At 35.0% G+C, this 16827-nt stretch overlaps 3 protein-coding genes across 5 annotated transcripts; all 3 read left to right on the forward strand.

Annotated features, from left to right (window-relative positions):
* The first annotated feature begins 102 nt into the window (after positions 1–102).
* On the forward strand, positions 103–1323 carry pet100 (PET100 cytochrome c oxidase chaperone). The gene is made up of 4 exons (XM_015031230.1): positions 103–235; positions 392–478; positions 608–640; positions 951–1323. Exons 1-4 carry the CDS (start codon positions 209–211, stop codon positions 1029–1031), a joined length of 228 nt encoding a protein of 75 aa, XP_014886716.1. The 5' UTR covers positions 103–208; the 3' UTR covers positions 1032–1323.
* A 1185-nt stretch (positions 1324–2508) lies between these two features.
* stxbp2 (syntaxin binding protein 2) lies at positions 2509–10830 on the forward strand. 2 transcript variants are annotated; one of them, XM_015031228.1, is made up of 19 exons: positions 2509–2611; positions 4062–4111; positions 4185–4266; positions 4466–4542; positions 4655–4730; positions 4858–4961; positions 5344–5492; positions 5583–5667; positions 6044–6174; positions 6280–6387; positions 6698–6755; positions 6875–6940; positions 7285–7365; positions 8869–9010; positions 9161–9270; positions 9375–9473; positions 9559–9644; positions 10447–10607; positions 10705–10830. In XM_015031228.1, exons 1-19 carry the CDS (start codon positions 2575–2577, stop codon positions 10761–10763), a joined length of 1761 nt encoding a protein of 586 aa, XP_014886714.1. In that variant the 5' UTR covers positions 2509–2574; the 3' UTR covers positions 10764–10830. The 2 variants fall into 2 exon arrangements, with proteins under 2 accessions (XP_014886714.1, XP_014886715.1); XM_015031229.1 differs by having other exon boundaries at positions 10450–10607.
* Positions 10831–10927: 97 nt separating this feature from the next.
* LOC106946695 (sialidase) lies at positions 10928–16574 on the forward strand. Of its 2 annotated transcripts, none has more exons than XM_015031225.1 (12): positions 10928–11953; positions 12403–12546; positions 12667–12766; positions 12924–13078; positions 13302–13533; positions 13644–13813; positions 13939–14088; positions 14252–14405; positions 14488–14591; positions 14938–15120; positions 15293–15331; positions 15422–16574. In XM_015031225.1, the coding sequence occupies exons 1-12, from the start codon at positions 11906–11908 to the stop codon at positions 15851–15853; spliced, it is 1911 nt and encodes a 636-aa protein (XP_014886711.1). In that variant the 5' UTR covers positions 10928–11905; the 3' UTR covers positions 15854–16574. The 2 variants fall into 2 exon arrangements, with proteins under 2 accessions (XP_014886711.1, XP_014886712.1); XM_015031226.1 differs by having other exon boundaries at positions 13644–13756.
* The last annotated feature ends 253 nt before the right edge of the window (positions 16575–16827 follow it).

A 16827-nucleotide genomic window follows, 5' to 3' on the forward strand; every position in this document is an offset into this window, starting at 1 on the left:
AAGGGTTATCATTCCAACTATTTTACCCACTAGCATGCTGCGCACTTAGACTCCAGACAGAGGGGTGGCGGCAATACTGCAGAAAAACTGATGTGACTGAATTTAAGGAGGTAGAAGAAGAATAGGAAGCAAATACCCGGAAATCAGTCTGAAGGTCTTCTGTTATGAGTTTAGGTAATACGGCTGTGGATAAGAACTTGACGTGAAAATGGGCGTTAAAATAGAGATGTTCAGAGTAAGTAAAAGTTAAAAGAAACTAACAAAAAAAAATGTCAGTCTGAACTTTTACGTTTTTAAATGAAGACACGTTTTTCTTTGTCAGTTTACGATGCAGGTAGATGATGTTTACTGTATTGTGTTTACCTTCTTCTGATCATTTTTTCTTGCCCAGATGATGCTCTATTTATCTTTTCCCGTGACCATGTTTTGGATCTCAAACCAGGCGGAGTACTTCGAGGAGTATATCGTTAAGAGAAAGGTCAGCCATTTTCCTTGTGTGTTGTTTTAATGTTGCATACCAATCCGTCTGAAATTATTCTATTGATTTATGCTTCTATTTTTTATAATTATATTTATTTTCATATTTTAATCCTTTTATAATTCCCAGAGGGAAATCTTTCCACCGGACGAAGAATCACGGGTGAGATGCACAGGACTGATGTTTATAAATTCTTTTACTTCGTAAAGTCAAGAAAACAAGATTTTTTTTACACTAGATTTTGTTTTTAGAGTAACAATCGAAGAAAAAGAATTGATTTTAACTTCTAAACAATACACAATTAAGCACTTATTACCTGTTCTTTCACGTTTTTTTTAGTTCATCTTCACTTTTAGCTGATTTTCTTTTTTCAAATAATGAGCGATATTCTGTTCAGATTTTAGTCTATATGAACTTCTGAATACCACAATAATTCTATCATCATCTGTGTAACATTTCTTGTTTTTTCCAGCGGAAAGAGTTGGAAAACTTTAAAGAGCGGATGCGTGTTCGAAGGGAGCAACAGCTATTAAAAAAAATGTCTGAAAACTGAAGTAAAAACAAATTTCTGGCAATATTTGCTTGAGGAAAAGAGATTGCTTTAATCTGGCATGAGACAACAGGAAGACCTGCAAGACTAATGCGATCTGAAGGTGTGCCTGGCAGTTTTCAAGGATTTGCCTGATGTTAAATTTAATAATGACATGTTTTTTATACAAGATTTATTTATGTTGCAATTGCTTTTTCTTCTTTGGGTATTTGTGATACTATGTTACACATAGTTTTCTGGAACTGCATATTTTTATGTGTGATGCAGATTAAACATATACTCTGAATGTATTTTACCAACTTTGTTGTTTTATTTTTGCCTGGTTTGATCAAGAATAATTTTAAAAAGAAGGAAAAACAAACATACCTTGTAGGAGGATTTATTATTAAATCAGTTAACATTCTAGAAGTGCTGTAGTTTTCTGCATAACTTTTTCAAGTTGCAGTTCACTAAAAGACTGCAGCGTATGTTTTTGTTTTTTTTTTAATTTATGGCTACAATGTTATTATCTAAAGATTTAGGAACCTTTCCAGAGATGCTTGTACTCCTTTATAATCCAAATGTACATATTCAGTTCCTTTTATTGTCTTGTGAATTTGGTTTAAAAAGATATAACTTAAGAAGGATTGAAAAAAATCTAATTAATCAAGTCAATAGGTGTAAACCACTATGTACTCATATATTGCCAAATGATGAGATCAGCAAAGTTAGCATAAATCAGTATTTAAAACAGTCTGGGATTGTTTGAGCTATTATTGTCACTAGAATGATTGTTTGAGAACTCACTTTTTATTTTTGTTTGTTTTGCTCAGCAGACAGGAAACTGTTTTAAAACTCATATACATCACAACTAAACTTGTCACCCAGCAATATTATTACTTGATGGTTGATGTGTTGCACTCTTCCTGGTTACAACTTGTTTTAAGAGGTACTTTAAGGAGCTTTTGAGTTTTGGCATGCTTAGAAATGACACCATGAGCCAACTTACAGTAGCTCAATAAGCTCTCCAGGATGAATACTCCGGAGAGAATTGTGATTCCTTTTCCGGACACTCTTACATTTTGGATGTGCTCCTACAGTTATAAACAGCTGAAGATCTTATGGTGAAAAGATGTTGACATGTGTTTCCCAAAGCATATTGGATGATTGCCTTTGACACATTTGGCAGAGAGAAGTATCCAGAAATATATCTCTCAGTTTGTAAACTTATTTTGCGCATGTGTTCTATTTTTTACTTTTACTTTTTTTTTGCTGTCATTCATTTTGAACATGAGATTTACTTGCATGATGGTTTGATAATATAAAAGGTGGATCAACATTAAAAATATTTTCTAGCTTTCTTTTTGTTTTTATTTTTTTATTTTTATATGTTTTCTTTTATTTATTAGAAACTGATATTTGTTACTTGCCCATGAAACAGTCTGATTTTGTTGCACAGTCATATTGTAATAATAGTAACCGACTTTAGGTGGCAATGTTGAGCTTTCTATAAGTAAGGCCATTGAACATGAGGAAGTGACTGACTTTAAAGTACACTCCCGTCAAGATGGCACCGAGTGGACTGAAAGCGGTAGTTGGAGACAGTAAGTAAAATATCGGTCATAACTTATGAAGTTTTAGCTTTTTTTAAAAGTTGGTATAGGTAGTTTAGGTCGTTTGTTGTTGTCTCGTAGCATATTCAAGACTTCCATAATAGAACTGTGTTTATACTGTCAGTATACCAGACGCCTCTTCCTGTTTTACTCCAATTAAAACCCTTCTGCTATCGAATGAAATAATATTAAGACATGGGTAAAAGGCACTATCGTGCGTCAGGTGGTTAACAGCTTTTTTGTTAGAAATCTACGTCTGTTTCTCTTGATATTCTTGAAAAATAAAAACTGCGACAGCAGAAGTTGTAAGCTAACACCTGCTAGCTTATGTAAAAGGAAGTTCGCCAACTTTGAAATGAATTTAAACATAAGAGACATTTTAGGCGTCAACCTAGTACATGCTAACAAGATCACACATTTTTAATCAGTTTTATGCCAATCTTAAGTTAACAGCAAAGACACTCATTTCACTAATGTTGGCAGGTGGAAATGTTTTTATGTTGTGCTTCAATAATCCCAATTTACGATGCACTGGATGATTATATTCTATAAGCAGAAATGTCTATGCACTAAATTCTGCTAATTGTATAAGTAATTTAAAACCAATATTTGTTTTGAAGTTATATATATATATATATATTTTTAAAGTAGCTGAAATTTAACTTAGAAATTTTGCTTCTTTAATTTGTAATTTTAAGTAGATTAGTGATCAAAAATGTTGACGAACACACAGTTTCCACCCCTTCCTAAGATAAAAACAAAAACTTAATTCAGTGGTAGAGATTAAAACTGCGCTCTGAGACGAGCCTCTCTCTCTTTGATTTGTAGATAAAAAAAACAAAAAATTAAAAAAACACTTGCTGATAGCTGTGTGCAATGTTTCACAGTTTCCTGCATGGCGAATTGTATTATTATTATGATAATAAAGACTTATTTTTTCAGTAATGGTCATTGAAGATAACTGTTTTATTTAGTAACAAATGTTCTCACTGACCATATTATTTACATTAGCAATTTAACTTAATGCTAATTAAGTTAAATTATTATTTAATACAAGTTATTAATACAAATAATAACTTGTAATATTATATACAAATATTATTTGTATTGATACTAATAATAAGTTGTATTATTTATCACTAAAAGGAAATTCTTAGTGATACACAATATCATGATACTTGCCATGATAAGTATCAGGACAAATCCTCTAATTCACCCTTCCATGCATCAATAAGCACTTTCCAAAATTGAGTTACAACAGAGAAACTCACTAGGGGGGAAAGTGTTATCACAGACATATTTTCAATATTTAACTTTATTTACTTGTTTAGGTTGATGCTAAAATTTTTGGTACTTTATGGATTTTTTTTGTCAGTTCTTTGATGTTGGGTTAAATTTATATAATGTATATGTTTTTAACAGATATCTTTTTCTTCTGCAGAAATCCTCACTGGGGTCATCAAGAGCGTAAAGAAAGAAGGCGAATGGAAGGTAATAAGAATTCAGGGATGCATTATTTTCACGCCTGTTTTGTGATACTGACCTATTCTATGTCCATCCATAGGTTTTAATTGTGGATCACATGACCATGAGAATTCTTTCCTCATGCTGCAAGATGTCCGACATTTTGGCTGAGGGTGTGACTAGTACGTGTGCAGACTTGTGTCTTATGGTGCTAACTTAATGCTTGCTAATCATGGCACGAACCAACTGGCCAGGGCATCTAATCGATTCAGAGTTTTCCGAATCACTATTGAATTAGAAGAAAAAAAATAATTGCAATGCACTGATGACCACCCCCCTCCCCCCCAGCGGCATGTAATTCTTTTCCTGTCTGCTTTTCAGTTGTGGAAGACATCAACAAACGCAGGGAGCCAATAGCAAGTTTGGAGGCCATCTATTTGATTACACCAGTGGAGAAGGTTACTTTTTTTATTGAAGTTTATCTTAGGATCTATTTGGTACAGTTCATAAAATTACTTAAGTCTTGCTCAAAAATCTTTAAAATATTCAATTCTTTTTCCCCAACTGCAGTCAGTTCGTGCCCTAATCAATGATTTTAAAGATGCAGCATTTACTTACAAGGCAGCACACATCTTCTTCACTGACAGTAAGATGCAAGCATTTCTAAATACTGGACACGTATTATTCTGAGATGTATTACAGTAATACCTGATGTAACAATAAATGTGGAGTTTTAAAGAACCTCTTTTGTTAACACTTCCTGTTTCTCATAGCCTGTCCTGACAATCTCTTTGCTGATATTGGGAAATCCAGAGTTGCCAAGTTTGCCAAGACTTTAAAAGAGATCAATGTTGCATTCCTGCCCTATGAGTCTCAGGTCAGCACTTAAAAAAAAAAATTAATTATCGTATCATTTTTTTAAATTTTATTTTGTTACTGATGTATCTAATTTCTGTTGATTTACAGCATGGTTAAGTTTCTTTCTTAAATGCTGTCCTGTTCCTCTTAGTCTTTGTGTTTGGTGTTAGACAGGAAGCATATTTCCTGTTTCTTTTTATGTTTTTAAAGCTAATTATTAAAAAAAACTTTTAAAGATGATTGTATTTTCAAGCATGGATGATAAATAGCCATGCTTATTAATTGACCGGCAATATAATGCAGATTAGTTCTGCAAATAATTTTTTTTTATGTAAATGGTTTACTTGACAATCTAATGAAAACAAATTTACATAAAGATAAATCTGTTTTAATCCCTGCAGGTATTCTCCTTGGATGATCCAACTTCTTTGTCCTTATTCTACAACAACGAGAAAAGCAGTGACAGAAACAAAATGATGGAAAATGTTGCAGAACAGATTGCAACACTGTGTGACACACTTAACGAGTATCCTGCAATCCGATACCGCAAGTATGAAAAACATGCCGCACAAAATTAAAAAATTAGTTTGCCGCTTAATTTGCTTGCTGATTGAAGGTGTGTGATAATTTGCTTCTTCAGGGGACCGGAAGAAAACGCTAAACTGGCTGAAGAGATCTACCAGCGCCTTAATGCTCACAAAGCAGACAACCCAAAAATGGGGGAGGTTAGGAAATATATTCAGCAGTTTTCCATCTTCAGCACTTGACTTTACTTTGGTTTCTGTTTTTTGTTTTCTGTTTGTTTGGGGGTTTTTATACAAGCTTCTCTGAACCTTTTCCCTTTTACTCTTCTATTCTCTGTCTTTCTTAGCTCAAATTTCCTTTCTTTCAGGATGGGTCTTAACAGGCATGTATTACTGCTCTCTTTTCTCTTTTTGCCTCTATATATAAAGTTAATTTGATAAGCATGTCATCTAACCATCTGGTTTGCTTTCGTTGATGTCAGAACTTGCATGTTTGCTTAAATATTGACTCGTGTTGAACTGCAAAAAAAAATTGAAAGCATGACTTGTTTATTTTTTGTTGTCTTTTAAATAAAAGGGTCCAGATAAGGGACGATCCCAACTGCTGATTGTTGATCGTGGGTTTGATCCCATCTCGCCTGTTCTGCATGAGCTGACCTTCCAAGCAATGGCTTATGACTTGCTAGATATCAAACAAGACATCTATACGTATGTCAGCATTTTACATTTTTCCCCTAATATGCGTCAGTCACTTGCAAGTTACCCAAGAAAAATTGTGCGTAAATTATTTTGACATAATGCTTTACTGTTCAGTTACCAGTCAACCGGCATTGGGAATTCAAAAGCGAGAGAAGTGCTACTGGATGAAGATGATGAGCTCTGGGTTCAGCTCAGGCACATGCACATCGCAGATGTAACAAAGTGGGTTTCTTATTTTGATACGTTAATCCCATTGTGTGACATTTCCATGTGTTCTGGTCACCTGGTTTTGCTATTTTGAAATTTTAGTATTGGGATATTAGATAAAATAGAAATTGAGTAAATTATTAATCTGCACTGCATACTGCTACTTTACATAATAGTAATTGCAGCAGCTAAAGACGGTAAAAATTTAGCTAAACATTAAATTACAGTTTGGTGTTTAAGGCTTTAGGATATTTCTGTTAATGGAAAAATATTAAAGCATGATTACACATGAAAATTTTGACTACGTCTTAACCCATTATTGCAGGAAAGTGACAGAACTACTTCGCACCTTTTGCGAAAGCAAGAGAATGTCTACTGACAATGTAAGTGCATGTTGCTTGCTTGTTTATTACAAATTTATATTGGAGAAAGTTGTACATAAGAAATCGGTAATTATATAATCAGAAGTTTTTTAATATTTGCCACTTTTTCTGTATTTCAGGCCAATATTAAAGACCTTTCTCAGATGTTAAAGAAGATGCCACAGTATCAGAAGGAGCTCAGCATGGTGAGAAGTTTTAAGTTTTTTTTAGTATCCTTATAAAGTTATGAGAATTTTTAGCTTTTAAATCATCAAAATGAAGAATGCTGATCATAGTTTGTGCTTTTTTTCCTTCATCTTCAGGCATGACAAGCTCATTTAACAAACCGATTCTTTGCTTTCTTATATTTTTATGTTGATCAGTTGCGAATATCATGGCAGTTGATCAAGTGTTGGTATTTCTTAAACACTGCTTTGTTGAGCTATTTCAGGATGCTTTTCTGTCATGGTAAAATTAAATGTTGCTTGGGTCATAAAATATATTCTACATTTCTTTAAGCAAGTTATTTTGTACCCCATTTCTTTCACAGTACTCGACTCATTTGCACCTAGCAGAAGCCTGCATGACCAAATTCAAGTCGTCTCTTGATAAACTCTGTGAAGTGGAGCAGGTCAGTGTGGAGTGTTCAGTAGACAGAGCATATTTAAGTGTCTTCAGCATTATTGCAGCTATTTTTGCTGCTGTTTTTATTTTCAATGTAAACACAAATGTTATTGGAATTAGTTCTAAAAGTTAATCTCAGGCTGAATCTTTTGGCTACAGAGACTGGCTGCAGCTTCATAGTTGCACTAACAGGAACAGAGAGAATTACACTATTCTGTGCAATATTTGACTTCAGCTTGTCACCTTTTCCTATTTTCTTTTCACTTTAGGTTTTCTGGATGTGCTCAAATGCAATTGGTACTGGCCGGTGATGTTTAATAGTAAATTATGATCTGAGTATTGCATAAGAAGTGTGGGAGCAGCAATATACATCCATATGTCTACAGAAATGGAATAAGCTGTTGCATAATAACTGAGCTGATAGGAATTTAGTACACATGTATTACATTGTGCTATATTCATTCATCAGCCAGTTGGAGCACTCAGGGAAGCCACAGTCCACACAAGTGTTGAGCCACATTGTGTTTTGTTTTGTGCCAGACATTCCTCCAGAGGGGATGTGCCCCGCAACATTTGGTTCTATGCCAGATGAATCTCAAGCACACAGGAAATTAAGATCAAGGCATGCTTGTGGTATTATGGGATACAAGTGTTAATGGGTGCTTTTTGTACAAGCAAATCACTCATCTGCACTAATGGATTGTCAGCATCTCTGAAAGCTGCCTCTTTAATCCTGTGGGCATGTTTTGGCTCTAAGATGGCCTGTGTGGTCCAAACACCAATAGTCATTTCAGCTGTCATTTGTTTAAAGTGTTAGACGACCATAAGTAAATGTCTAATACAATGTCGCTGATCATTATTTGATACATTATGTGCACATTATAATGCAAGGGTGTAGGCATTTGTTCTAACTTCAAGCTAGATGGACTTGAATGCTTATTGGAGTTAAGCATGACAGAAGATTTGTATCTACATCAAGATGTGCTTAAGTATTAGGCAGCTTCATTTCTTTAGGCAGAATGGGACAAAAAAGAGATTTGGCTAAAATGACCAAAGGTTTCTGAGGGATACAGTACTCTTAGAATTGCTAAGATATTTGAGGCTTGATCACAGGACCATCAAACGTCTTGTTGCAAACAGTCAACAGGATCACAAGAAACGTATTGAGGGGAAAAAAAAAAAAAACTCACTTTGACTTTTTTAAACATTCATGCCTTCTTTCAACAAAAAAAATTGCAAAAATATTTTTTTTTCTGCGGGTACTTTGTTGTAATTGATGTCAAAATCAACATTTAATGTTTGCACTGTAGGCATTATGAACTGTGTATGAATGAAATGATCTACTGCTGGGATTGTGACAGTCCTTGCATTGTTAAAAAGATGGAATAAAGTAGAGGAGCAGGCTCTTATGTCAGCAGCTGCTTTGTCTGTTCACTGTCAGCTGACCTGAGTTGATGATTCATTTTTTTTCAGTTGCGGTCAGTAGCTAACTAAGACTTGTCTTCCCCAGGACCTGGTAATGGGAGAAAACGCAGAGGGGGAAGCTCTAAAAGATGCCATGAAGAGCATTGTTCCTGTGCTGCTCGACAATGATATTGGGGCTTATGACAAAATCCGCATCATTCTGCTGTACATTTTCCACAAGAAAAAAGGTATGTCATATTATGTTTTGAATGAGCATTATTTAACTCTTCATGTGCTAACTTTTGTCTGCTATATATTTTTACCTTGGGGAAAAAATATAGCACATAAAATGTTGGAAAAAGTTTTAACCATATTCTCACCTGAGTCAATATCTTTAGGCATTGGGCAGGAGAACCTTACCAAGCTCATCCAGCATGCCAACATAACGCAGGAAGACAGCAAAATTATCTACAACATACAAAACATTGGCTGTAACATTATAACTGGGGTAAATTTCCTAATGTAATTGAGCTGTTATGTTCAAGTTTTCCAACTACTGTTAATAATATTGTACTCCCTCTTTATTTGTAAACATGGGTTATTTTCTGCCAGGGCCGCAACACTGGCAACACGCTGCCAGAGCGCAAGCAACGAAAAGAGAGTACCTACCAACTCTCTAGATGGGCACCCACCATCAAGGACATCATGGAGGTATTAATGATGAAGTGCAATTTTAGATTTTGTCAACCTAAATTGATTTCTGCGCTTGACACACTCTGTGCTTCTGTTTTTGCAGAATGCTATAGAAGACAAACTGGATAAGAAACAGTGGCCCTTCATCTCTAATCCAGCACCAATCAACACGACTCAGACTGCGGTCAGGTAGATCCATACACAAACATTTTAAAGTATACATGACAGAATTTGCCTGGGCATACCAAAAAATGACTGACATGTTTTAAATTAAAGCATATATCAGGTAATGTCCAATAAAAGCTTTTATCCCTGTAACTAGATTGGAGCCAAGCTTTTGACAGATTAAGTTGAAGTTAAAAAGCCAAAAATGGGTCGGCTTTACTTTGAATGCACTGCAATCCCCCAGGGAATTCCCATCATAATGAGGCTTCCTCTGCAAACGATCGTCTGTATTTTGTTATAATCTGTCTAATGCACAATGTTTTCCTGCTTCCTTTTAAGCAAAGTGCAGCATTAAATATAAGTAACTCCATATTATAGTGGCTGTGCAAACCAGACAAGATGGGTTGAATGTTTGACTGGAGAACCATTATGAAAAAGATTATCATAATGCAGACATAATCATTATGCAACGTGTTTAAGCCCAACAGAAAAAACAATGAAAAATATGGGTAGCATTTTATTTAACAGGGTNTGCANAAGACTGACACGACACTGTCATAAACATGAAGGAGTCTTTATGAATGTCTGTGGCCGTTATGAAAGTGTCATTTGGTAAATAATGACACTTTTAATGCAAAGTTGCTCTAAAAGTTGCATTTAAAGTTCATTTAAAAGTGCCAACTTTGCATTAAAGTGTCAGTACTTACAAAACAATGCTTATGCACATCCTGTCAAAGTGTTACCAAAATATGACTACTACTTATATTTTGGAAATGGTTACTTGTTGCCAGATGAGTAGATTTTTCTCTCTCCCTCTTTCTTACAGCAGTGCACGTTTTGGAAACTGGCACAAAAATAAGTCTCCAACAGAATATCGCTGTGGTCCTCGCTTGATTGTTTTTGTGGTTGGAGGGGTGTCACACTCAGAGATGCGTTCTGCTTATGAAGTCACTCGAAGCACTGATGGAAAATGGGAAGTGCTTATTGGTGAGAGAAGTTTTTAGTTGTAATTCTCAAAGCTCTTTCTGCAATAAAGTTCCCAGTTTTTTCTAATTATCAATGTTTACATTTTGTGTCTTGACAGGATCATCTCACATCTTGACTCCAACCACCTTCCTTAATGACTTGAAGGGTCTGGAATAAATTTCCAATTTATATCTTAGTCCCTAAGTAGGTAAAAGCACAAGGAATAAAGGAAAAGTTTTTCATTTGACTGGTTTCTGGTATGCTGTTTTTTTTTAATGTATTAACTTAATTTGAATATGAAGAGAACCTATAGATGTAACTGTGGAAGGAAATGGCCTATTCTATAATTCACTCTTATTTTATTGTGGATGTAGTTTTACCAGGATTAGATGCTTATGTTCTAGCGACTAGATATGTAATAAATATTTATATAGATGCATGTATTTTGATTAACCTATTACCAACCAAAAATCCTGTTTGATTTGCCAAGATGGTTACTTGTATATCACATGATGCAATTAGTGAAATTGTGACTTACTGAGATGACAGTTAAAGTAAAAGATTGAAGGCTGCTAGGTTTTTTTTTTCATATGTAGGTAATTGTATCTTAGAATCTCAACTGCTGTAATGAAATATTTTTGAAGTATTGCATGACTAATTTAATATATTGCTGGGTGTTTTCTGTCTCTATTCAATAAAAATAAAACCTTCAGATGTTTGTTTTTCCTTTAGTTCCTGGACATTTACGATGATCTGAAGTTAGCCAAAATCCTTTGAGTAATATTTTCAGTTTTTGACCATGTGAGTAAAAGTAATATAATTTCTATATTTAATAGCTTGTTCAATACTTTCTGTTTTCATAACATAGTCTATTGACATCTGCTTGGAATTTGGGAAATAAAACCTGCAAAAATGGACAGAAGGACAAAAGGTATTTTGTACACTTCACATGTCAGTTTTATTGGTCTGACAGGCCAGTATCATAATACTGATTTTAATTGCTTCCACTGGAGCAAACATCAAGTTTAAGTAAAGTGGTGGGTCAAAATGAAGAACGTGTACATCGCTCATGAAAAGAGATCATCCTTCTCTATGGTCAGGATTATGTTTTTATCCAGGATTATAAATGGTGATATTAAGAAGGGAGGGCTAGCTTGTCTCTTAATGACTGGTTAATACTCAGGACTCAGAACCACTTTACTGTGTCATGTTCAGCAAGCATTTAGAGGAGCATCGGTTGGAATCTTTTTTTGAATAGCAGTTTGTTATACATATAGTTTATTGCAATCACATTTTTACCTCCTTTTAATTTTTACAAGATGACATCTGCTGGAGTCAAGTTAAAATCGGAAGCTGCTGATACTGAGGTAAGACATCTGTGGCAATACAAGTATAATTTACTTGTGTGTTAGCGATGGTTTTTTATTAGACTCTTTCTACAAAATTCTTGCTTAAGTTTTTAGTTCAAACCTTTTTTATTTTGATTATGTTGCCACTTAATGTTTGTCTTCGACTTTCTCTTTGGAGCTGGACTGACTAATAACTGGGAGAATAACTTTTAAATCCTTGTTAGTTTTTGAATTGACTAATATCTTTTCTCCTGGCTTTTCCCATAGAATTAACCATTTTTATACTCTTTCATGCATTAGACAGTAAACAAAGAACATTTTATTTACAGCTCTCATCATTCGTTTAACTACCAGGACATAGACTAGAACATATAAAGAGTTGAATACGTGGACCTGCTTTGGTTTTGAGTTGAATTACTGACTACTACTGACTTACTCTTTTCAAAAATTGTTTCTTGCTTTTCTAGGCATCAGACAGTAAAAATGACCTTGGTGCAAACCCTTTGAGCTCTGTGACACAGAGTAGTGCAGATGTCGACAGAAAGCGTCTAGTGGCTTCTGGAAATCAGTTACAAGTTCCTTCTCAGTGTCAACGCTCCAATTCTTTAAGGGTCTGTTCTAATAAATGATTAGTGTAAATATATTAAATTTCCACTATTCTTCTTTAATGTTGCATAATTGAATGTTCATATTGACATTTTCCCCCCAATCTTTTCACATAAATAAAAAAGGAAGAATCACCTGAAGAACAGCAAAAGTTTCTCGGTATGATCGCTCATGGCCAGCGCGGACGTATAGAAGACCAGCGCTGCGTTTTGAGTCCTAGCGCAGGTACTCCCCGTCTACCCAAACTTTCAATCCTTTCTCAAATACATGAAACAATACTGAAAAAGAGCAAAGCCTTTCAATATTAATTTTAATACAGATATATAGATACACATATATGACGGTGTTTAGAAAAACTGTTTCTGTTTAATTTTATCATCAGATCGGGATTTTTTTTTAAACCTTTTGACACAAGCTCAAAGTGGAAGGCTGGATGACCAGCGAGTATCACTTTCATCATTACCAGTATCACAGAATGAAAATGGTGACAATAAAGGAGACTCAAGCTGCTTGTTTCAGATGGTCTCAAAAGTCCAGGTTAGTTACTTTTTGCTTTCTGTGAAAAAAATATTTTCACCATTGTTATTAAAAAATCACCACCACATGTTCTCATTGTTTGGACAGAGTATTACCCAACAGGTTTAATGGTGTTTGTTTATTTTATTTTATTTTTTTAAAGGAAAATCTATGTTTTTATTGTGGCTATGAAACCTAAAATTCTGTCAAATTTTTTAAAAAATAATTCCTGCTGTAACTTCAGGGTTCTAGGATGGATGACCAAAGGTGTTGCCTGCCTCAGCATCAAAGCCCACAGGCCCTTATTTATGAAAATAATACAAAATTATCACCTGCTTTGGGTCCAGAGCGCTCAGCCTCCTTCAGCACAAACTCGCATGTAAATCCAAAGGCTAAAGAGAAACAGCGAAGTGCGTTAAATGTTAATCCTCAAGGATTGCCCAGTTCCAAACTCACTCTAAGCACAATGCCACAAGGTCAGAGCCAGAATTCTTCTTTGACTTAATAACCCTTTTTGATCAGATATGTTGATGTAATCGAGTACATGTTTAATGTTAAAATCTGGGTTTCATTTTTTCTTTACTAGATGATGAAAAACTCTTCAGTTTGGTCGCAAACTCCCAGGCAAGACGACTCGATGACCAGCGTATGTTTCTTCCATCATTACCAGGAATACAGAACGGAGGCACCACATCAACAGTAACTCCTGCTGAAATGGATGCAAGATATTTATGCTATTTAGTTTCAAGAGTCCAGGTTGGCGACACATGTTTGATCAATTGAAGTTATGTGTTTCACATATATTTGCCTTTTTACTGGCAAATAATATGCATTATAGTCTAGATTTAACATTTATTTTTAAATATATTTTCCTATTATAGGGCTCAAGGATGGATGAACAAAGATGCTCAGCACCCCAAATCCTAAAAAATTTGAACACCCCTTCAACTGAGTGCAAAAACCTAATAAATGATGCATCTGATAAACCTCCTGAGAGTTCAGCTATCTTTAATGCTCCTCAACACTGGCAGGTGAGAGACCTTTTTGCAAAATATATTGCTTATAGTTTTAGCAATAGATCCGTATTTTGTTCTGAAGCAATGACAAAACAGAACAGGTCTCTGATCTGTTGACATCAACAGGTCAGGGGTCAGATAAGAGGCCTATGCTTTTTCTTGTCTTTTCCTAATATAGGATTTATCTGCAGCTGAGCAGGAGCAATTTTTTGATATGATAAGACATTCTCAAAGTGCGCGAATGGAAGACCAACGATGCTATTTACAACCTTGCCGCAGTACAGCTACCACTCCAGTGCACAATGGCGGCCCTTTGAATAATGGGCTCATGGGTAAGAAAAACACACAGGACAAAATATTTCAAATCTAATTATATCTTTGAGATGTCAGAAATAACTTAAATGTTCTCAATAGGGTCAAAACCTATTGCATTCGTCAACAGTAAGAACCCCAGTCAGGCATTGTTACAAGATCAACATTCTCCAGGGACAAGTCGAATATCTGAAGCAAAGAAAAATGTAAGAAATCCAAATACTGGTTTCCCAGTATGATGCAAGTTGGGTATAAATTATTGGATAGGTAAACTAAAAAATGGCAAAGGTTGCTAAATGAAATTTATGATTTCTTTGTTTTTGTTTCACAAAATTTAACAGCTCAGCTTTATAGCTATACATTACGAGTTTATACAGTTTTCTTTGTATATAAAAATAATGTATTTCATCAATTGTTTTATGTCAAGAAGCATATTGACCCATTATTTTAAAAGCTGTATTTGTATTTGTTAGTATTTAGCAGTGTCTATAAACTAATGTTTTAATGGTACAGTATATGACTAGAATTTTGTGGAATTTATTCCTTCCCTAGGCATCACCACCATATATTATTGTGAATGAAGGAACACCTGCTACATCAAGGAAGTCCTTTCGCAGGAGTTCCTCTCAGCCCCAAATTTTTGATGCAGAATCAAGCTCTACTTTGGCCTTACCCAAGTCTGCTTCATTTACTCCTGAGACTGAATTCAGGATGGATCAAAACTCTCAGGCACAGGTAGAAACAAAACTGGAGATACAACTGAATTTTAATTTTTCTAGAAATATAGAGTGATAGACATTTATCAGAGTCATATGAACTGGTCAAAATCAGGATGCAGCAAATGAATTTATGGCAGAATTAATTTCAGCTATTATTTTTGTGTTGATGTTTTTGCTTTCTCCAATAGATGACATTGAAAGTATCACTGAGTGTAACACCACAGCCAGTAAGTGCCACCACAAACTATGAATGTTTTGACTTTGCACAAATAAAAAAAAAATCCTGAGGCACTTCTTTGTCTTCTTGTCTGTTTCAGGGAATAAAGAATGACTATCAAGTACCAGAAGTCTTTCTTACTCTTGGTGCTCCAGGAGACAACGTTGTGATTCCTCTTAGTCCAGTATTTGGAAGACCACTATCTTTGGACTTAAACCTAGTCCCCAAAAAAGATGCTAAATCTAGGCATAACTCTCCAAGAATGGCAAGTCCAAGGAAAGCACATTCACGGCCATCATCTCCCTACCGGGAAGAAGAGCGTCCTATAACTGCAGGCCCAAATCAGAAGGAGAAACTTTTGACCTGTTCTGTCAGTCCAAATAAAGAATGCTTCTTTATGAAAAAGAACATACACTCTGCCCAGATGCACAAAGGGACAGATCTAGGAAGAGAGAAATGTCAAGGTGTTCATAAAAAAGGAAGAGAGAGAGTAGAGCAAGGAAAGGGAGTTGGAAAGAAAGATAATAAATAAGTCTGATTGTACACTATCTGTACATAAAAATAATAGTTAAATATAAAATGTCAGAAAAAAAGTTACACTTTGAATGTAGTTTTTTTTTCAAGGGTTTGTTGGCTCCACTGCCCTTTATTTGAAAGCAGGTCAACAGGAAGGAGGGTAATGAGAGGGAGAAGGACGACATGCAGCAAATGTTGCCTGTCCAGGAATTGAACTACCACCACGAGTACTAGGGCCTCCATACGTGGGTCATGCTTTGTCCCTGTGCCACCACAGCACCCCCTAGAATGTAGTTTTTGTTTGCTTTGTCTTTAAATGGTCAAATAATGTACAAGTCTTAAATTATTTATTTTAGGGGTGCTGTGGCGGTGCAGCGGTTAAGCACAACACACATACAGGGGCCTTAGCTCTCAGCATGGCTGTTGCAGGTTCAATTGCTAGCCTGGTGACCCTAGCCACATGTCTTCCCCCTTCTCTCATTTCCCACTTTCCTGTCAATTCACTGTCAAATAAAGGCTGCTAGAACCATTAAAACCTTATTTATTTTTTTTAATATTGATTTTATGAGATGTTTGTAATTAAAAACTTATGTAAAGTATATAAGTCTATATGTATGTGTTTGTTGTAGCTTGTCTTTTGAGTTGTAGTGTAGAAATCATTGTTTTTCTGCCATGTTTTCACTGTAAACAAGTACATTTTCCTTTTTTGTATATTAAAGGAATAAAAACGGTTGTGACATGTTGAAAGTTAAATGACTACATCAAAAAAAAAAAAAAAATTAAAACTTGTGAAAAACAAACTTGGTACATTTTTGTTGTTTGAAATAAATGCGAAATTTGCCACAGCCAGTAGTGCAAAAGAAGTGACCCGTGATTATATTTCAGTGAAAATGAGAATATTTTTAGCGAGTTTTACTTGCATTATAATTTTGATGGATCAAGTTTTGAATGTATTGATCTGTACTTGCATAGCGCTTTATCAAGTTCAGA

Source organism: Poecilia latipinna, unplaced genomic scaffold (genome assembly GCF_001443285.1).
Source record: "Poecilia latipinna isolate Pla-1442-1.1 unplaced genomic scaffold, P_latipinna-1.0 Scaffold200, whole genome shotgun sequence".
Classification (NCBI taxonomy): domain Eukaryota; kingdom Metazoa; phylum Chordata; class Actinopteri; order Cyprinodontiformes; family Poeciliidae; genus Poecilia; species Poecilia latipinna.